The sequence below is a fragment of the Berghia stephanieae genome, chromosome 13, assembly GCF_034508935.2.
Source record: "Berghia stephanieae isolate SIO BIC M18660-M18661 chromosome 13, UCSD_Bste_1.3, whole genome shotgun sequence".
Taxonomy (NCBI): Eukaryota; Metazoa; Mollusca; class Gastropoda; order Nudibranchia; family Aeolidiidae; genus Berghia; species Berghia stephanieae.
In genome coordinates, this window is record NC_088372.1 from 18,067,637 (window position 1) to 18,074,628 (window position 6,992).

A 6,992-nucleotide genomic window follows, 5' to 3' on the forward strand; every position below is an offset into this window, starting at 1 on the left:
GAGTAAAACTGTTTATGTACAGACTCATTTTAATACATTTTTTTCCAATTTTGAAAAGTAGCAAAAATCTCAACGATTTAGTGAGTTAAAAGGTCTTGTCTTTTTTATATAAAAAGATTGCATTTACAGAGTACCTATCAGTAGTAAACAACAAAATCGGATCATGTACTAATTCGCTGTATGTGTTCTTTTTTTTTTTAATTGCCATCAACGTGATATATATAACTATGACAAGACAAACAGTCCGTTAGGTGCCTGTATACTTTTCGGACAAATAAATGCAGATTTATACCAGGGTGAACCAACAAAATTACCCAAATACAAGGAAAATGTGTGTAACAAATGTCTTTCCTCGAGGCATACCATCAAGGTCTCTTGTGCTGCTATACTTGTAATATTATGGTGCTCGCATTCGGATCGAAAAGTGCAATGTTCAAATCACTCTCTGAACGGGGCATTATTGAATCTTTCAAAAAAGACTCTTCACTCATATCCTCTCAAAGATACTCTGAAGTTAACTGACTACTTGGTCATTAACAGCGTTGTTTCTGTCGGGGGAAAAGTATAAAATCACCAAAGAGGCGTTTTGTCACGTCTTACATATGAAATGTTGTTGCATGAATAGAACCCTTGTAAAGAGCTTTGAAAACCTTTAGTTTTTACTATTAGTTATTATTATTATCATTATTATTTATCATTATTATTATTACTATCATCAGTATTATAATTGTATTATTAATATTACCATCATCATCAGCATCAGCATCATCATCATCATCATCTTGTCAGAATAAAGGAATACTGTCCCATTAGGGCTGGGACCAACGTTCGTTAGCAACAGGCCATTGAAACCTTACCGTCATATAATGTTCCTTGAGCAAAATTTTGACGCATAGTCATCAATATTTCTATCTAAGTCTTGCCCTCATATTTTAAAATTAAATCTGTAATTCATTGGCAGCATCTCTGACTGATGCAGAAGGGTGTTATCATGATTTTGGACTAATTGTCTATCATCGTCAAAAGAGGTCCGTCTTCTCTTCCCAAGACCTGGAGGTTTGGAGCGTAGCCATCGTTAAATATAGAGCCTGGCACTAGAACACTCTTGGACTTAAAGTTTGATGTCATTTTTAAGGTTTGTGCAGCGTCTAGTGAGTTGTCGTGAGTAGAGCTCGAGGAAACAAGTGGTCCCATTGTGGCGTAGTTGCACACATATGTAATGGCTTATGATCGTATAGTGGTTTTTTTGATAGATAGTAATATTATCCTTTGCGTTGTTTTGTAGATGTTAATAATGACGAAAGAGTTCAAGGGCCGATGATGATAACTGAATGTACAATATCTAGACATTCAAATAAAAGTCCAGATTCCAAGTTTAATTTCTTACAGCTTTATTTGTTGTGATAAATTCCAAACCCGAGTCAAATAGCATGGTCATAATTCAATCAGTTTCATAAATTCCAAATCCGTAAAATCAATCCAAATGTAAGTCATTTTGCCTAAGTAACCATTTTCAATATACGTGGAATATTTCTAAATCCGTAAAAGCAAATAAAAGATGGTGAGCACAAAAGGTTTAAAGTGTGCAGCTCATGGTCATGTAGAATGCAGAATCCCGTTTTCCTTAGAAACATCCTCTTTTATCCCTAAAAAAATACCCATAGTTCCACTATTTCCACGCCCCCTTGTAGTTTCGACAGTTCCCTGTCAGTCTAATATCCAACCCCTAAGAGTAAGACCCAATCATATTCAAACCTGAAACGTCAATTCCCACATATTGATGTTAAACCCCCGATGTTTCAACACGATAACCTATCCATTAACTTGGACATAAAACGGTCTCAAATAACCTGGACATAAAACTGCGCACACGTGTCATGCGTCTCAAATAACTTGGACATAAAACTGCGCAGAGGTATCATGCACTGACCAAGCTTATCTGATATGCCTGCATTATGTACTCACTAAACCCATTTGCTGATATATATAATTGACAGTTTTGCACCAAATTTCTTAGATAACCATATTGATAACAACTCGCGATTTGTTTTCTTTTGTGGCCAAAGACTAGTCTTTTGACGTCATTTTGTGGTCATTGTCAGGCTATAAGCTAACGATGGCTACGTTTGGAGACAATTTCCGTCATCGTAATAAATTAGTTGTTTATATACATATATATGCCAAGACATGAGAATGAAATGGAGATAGAAGAAAACTTTCCTACCTACCTTGATACGTGCTGTTTGCTGTCAAGGAAGATATAAATAATTGGATGATATAAAATGTTTAACTTATCAGCCATCTCTCTCTCTCTCTCTCTCTCTCTCTCTCTCTCTCTCTCTCTCTCTCTCTCTCCCTCTCTCTCTCTCTCTCTCTCTTCGTTCCACCCAGTAGTGGATATTTATCTTGAAAAGTGTGGTTTGCTCAGTAGATGGTAACCATGCCATAATATGTCTCTGAGGCGATATAACATATATTGCAAGAGATAATTCCATTGAATTGTCTTTAATAATGATAGAGGACAACGGTGATAGTTTTTGGGACGTTCGGAACTGTATATTTAATGCGTAAAAGACGTAACAGGCATTACTTTTTTGGCTGTCTTGCTTCACCATGTAATCTAGATCGACTCTTAATTACTGATGACGTCGTCTCTAATACGATATATTGACATACGCTTCACAAGACATTCATTGATTGGATTAAGTATTTAGAGTAGAAAATAATACACATTTATACAGCGCTCATTCTGATACATATTGGTGATTCACATTGATGTTTTAACAATAGCTTTGAGCTGATTGGATACTCTAAGACAATAGAGACTAATATCTGCAAAATGCCTTTTAATTTATACCATCACATTTAATTTTTAGAACTAATATTTTGAAATGTTGTCATGATGAAAACCATCAAATACTTATAGGAATGCTTAGCCAAACATATTTATCACTTACCTGCTTTGGCCTGGCTGTCAATTTCTTGGCAAATCATAACATTTCCACTACACGACCAAGAATAACTGAAATTCAAAAAGTGTAATCATGAATACGTTTATTTACCTAATGGCATACTCTATATCGATGGTCGGCCGATCAAACCTCTGAAGTCCCGATTTTCACGATCGACGGATCAAAACTCTGAAGTCCCGATTTTTACGATCGACGGATCAAAACTCTGAAGTCTAGATACATACGAGCTTTGCGCACAATGCTTTATTTAATATGTAGACTTCAGAGTTTTGATCCGCCGCTCGTAAAAATCGAGACTTCAGATCATTGATAAATTTTGCACATTTACCCCCCCCCCCCCCCGCCCTCCGCCCCATCAACACCATCTCAATTCATCATTTGGAACCAAATGACAGCCACCGCAGTATAAGTCGATTGTAGGGTCTGGCATTCGTTTGTCTAGGTATTTGTCATAGTCATAGTCCTTGTCACGACGATCTAGAAAGCAAAATCTCATAAGCCTATATGTCCACGTAATTTTTGTTAAAATAAGATAAAATACGTGTGTAATTGTGTAATCGCTTCGGAATGCATATGAGTGACAACTATTTCTACTCCTTAATGTAAGTTAAAATTCGAAATTCACATCGTATAAGTGATAAATGGTTATATTGAAGTGGTTATCAAATCTTCTTTAATAGATTTTGACTTTACCAGTTCCGGTAGATTGTTCTAGATATCAAATACTCTTTGAGTAGAGAAACTTGTTAAGCCATCTAATTCATATATATAAACATGAACAGTTTGAATGAATTGCCCCTCAGTTTGTTTGTTTGTTTTGTTGGGAATTTTTTAGCATCAATAGAAAATTCAAAATCTTACGCTCTCGTTAAAAATACCATGAAAATTTTGAATGTTTCTTTTACTTCTGAACTGAAATGTTAGTATTTTAGTTCTTTTAGTCTATCTTCATACAATCTCACTTTCATACCAGGCAATAGTTTTGTCGCATGTCAACTGACGTTTTTCACAATGCAGATGGATTTTTTCGTGTTTGGTGACCAGGCATTAATGGCCTACTCTAAAATAAGTCGAGAGAGAGAGAGAGAGAGAGAGAGAGAGAGAGAGAGATAGAGAGAGAGAGAGAGAGAGATTTAAAAAGTAGTGTGAACGTTCAATTGTCTAGATAGTCTGGACTCGAGCCCCACTCAGCGATTATTTGAGTCCTTGGAAAAGGTTCTTTACTCACATTCTCTCACCGGACTCATGTGTAAAATGAGTACCTGGCTATTAACAGCGTTGTCCCTCTCGGAAATAAAATTGTAAAATCGCCTAACAGACGTCATGTCTCGTTCTACATGTTACGTGTTGCTGTTGGTCAGGGACTCTTTGTAAAGCGCTTTGAGCACGTTTAGTGGATATTGCGCTATATAAAAGCTCAAACCAGATAGTCAATTGCGTCTTCAAATCGATCCAGCAATTTGATTAATCATGTTGATCAGTGCCTTGATGTGTTTATTTGGAAACGAAGATGTTTATTAACAACACTAACCAATATATTTTACATTAGTCACAATTTCAAGTTCAGTTTTTGCCACGTTATATTTTCCATTGTTTAAATTGTTTTTAATCCTCAATTGCGTCTGTCGTAGATTTGCAACATTTTGCATTTGCCTGGATGGAACTCGAGCAATCAATTCTTACTCCACTGAAACGAATGTTCAAGATTAGCCTGTATGACATAATCATCTTCTTTAAACTCTTTTAATTCTAAGTTTTTGTATTATCAGCAAAGATAAACACGTGTGACTGTAAATAATCGGGTAGAATAAAAAGACCATGACCTAGGACTGAGTTGAGATATATTCCGATGATAACAGAATAGCACTTTGAAAATAATATTCCATTAACATTTATACATAGTTTTCTGTTATTAACAAAGTTCCTGACCGATTGACACAGTTTTGATCTGATGTTGTAAAGCTACCAGCAGTTAAGGGACAAAGCAAAATAGAGGAACATTGTCAAATGCCTTCATAAAGTCCACATAAATAGTATGAACATCTCCTCCATGATCCAATATCTCAGTAGTTGTGAGTTATTATTAATTGTAACATTGTTTTATTATTAGTATTAGTAAAAGTAAAGCCGTATTGTTTATTACTAAAAAGATTGTTTTCTTCTCTGATATGTTTCTTCATGATTTTACATTGTATGCTAATCAAACGGATTGTTCTATAACCTGACGGTAATTTCTTGTCAGAGTTTTTGAATAGATTACTAATTTGGCATTTTTCCATCCTTTCTGATTTCCTCTAGCTTCCACTGATAAATCAAATATAAATGTAAACGGCACCTGAATAAAGCCATATAGTTCTTTTTTCTTTTCGAATAATTGGGTGGATATGATCAGTTCCTGGAGAATTTGTTGTGTCAAGATCGTCTAATAAGTGCCTGACATGCTCTGAAAACACATCGTCATTCGATTGTTTATGAATAAGGCGGGGTTGTATGTAGATAGGTCTTATCTTCTTTATCTTCAATGGTAACACACACGACAAAAAAAAAGTGTTACTATTGTCTCTACCTTGTCCACATCTGTTTTATTTACAACTTCTGTTCTAACTTTTACAACACGTAAATCAGCGATGCCTGATTCCATTTTTCTCATTGAACTTACGTATTTTCCAGAACCTTTTACAATTTGTCTTGGCGTAATCTGCAATTTTTCTCTCACGATATTTTCTATCGTTTTCCATGAAATGGTCTAATTTATTCCTTGCTTTGCAATGCTCTCCAAGGTCTTCGGGATCTCTTGTTTTGACAAACCGTTTTCATAATGTTATGTGTTATATATTTCACTGTTTTGCCATCAAAGTGTGTGTTGTTTCATTCTTTTCGCGGCTTATTACTTGTTATTGTACCTTATTTCTCCGAGCAAGAGATAGATTTTTTGGTGATAAATTCGTAAGCGTTTTCAATGGCTTTGCCATCAAGCAGTGAGAACGAATTAAAGGACATACCCCTTCTCATGGCTTCAAAATTGGTTTTGTAATAATTTAAGTGAACACGATTCTTCATGGAGGAAGAAGTACTGAATAAAATGTAATTAAGACATGTAGGGCAGTGGCCACTTGCAACGAAGGCCTGATACTGACCATAAAATGACGTCAAAATGCCAGTCTTTTGCCACAAAAGAAAACAAATCGTAAGTTGTATTCAATAGTTCAACTAATGAAATAACTTGTTTCCATGATCTGTACTAACGACAACTCACTAAGCGATGCAAAAACCAAATAATGACGTCAAACTGCCAGTCCTTTTGGATTTCAGTGTCAGGCTATAACATAACGATGGCTACGCTCGAACACACAATGTTCTCAACTGAGTATGCGTCATCATCTATAATTAAATCTACTACGTAGGTAATTGTCTTCTCCTTGATATTATTTTTTTTTTTATTTTTGAGGTCATCGATTGTAAAAATAACGACCTCCCAAACAATCCAAAAATTAATCACTTTCATGCAGAATGAATTTCCATAAAATAAAGATAGTTTTTTTAATGATTGCCACTTTATCAGCAGCGCACAGCTTTTGCCGTTAAATCTTGGGGAAAAGTGGCCATGTTAGATGAGGATTTGGATATATTATATATATATAGTTATATATATATATATATATATATATATATATATATATACATATATATATATATATATACATATATATATATATATATATATATATATATATATATATATATATATATATACATGAATAATATATCAAATATCTAAGTTGATTATTCCATATATATATATATATATATATATATATATATATATATATATATATATATATATATATATATATACATGAATAATATATCAAATATCTAAGTTGGATTATTTCCATGAATTTGTTTTATGCGTGAACGTTATAAGTGTTCACTGCTACAATATATAATATAAGTATTCACATGAAATCTACTTACTTCATGTATGAGTCGGGGTTGCCCATAAAACCCGATTCTGGAGTT

The 6,992-nt window shown here is 34.3% G+C and overlaps 1 protein-coding gene across 1 annotated transcript in view; it reads right to left on the bottom strand.

Moving 5' to 3' along the window:
* Positions 1–938: 938 nt before the first annotated feature.
* Positions 939–6,992, bottom strand: part of LOC144959230 (uncharacterized) — a 6,380-nt gene continuing 326 nt past the window's right edge. Inside the window, exons 1-4 of the mRNA XM_078891771.1 lie at positions 6,948–6,992; positions 2,958–3,022; positions 2,229–2,246; positions 939–970 (exon numbers count right to left, since the gene is read on the bottom strand). The exon at positions 6,948–6,992 is cut by the window's right edge and continues 326 nt beyond it. Of these exons, the coding sequence (XP_078747897.1) occupies positions 939–970; positions 2,229–2,246; positions 2,958–3,022; positions 6,948–6,992 (160 nt within the window). The remainder of the gene's footprint in view (positions 971–2,228; positions 2,247–2,957; positions 3,023–6,947) is intronic.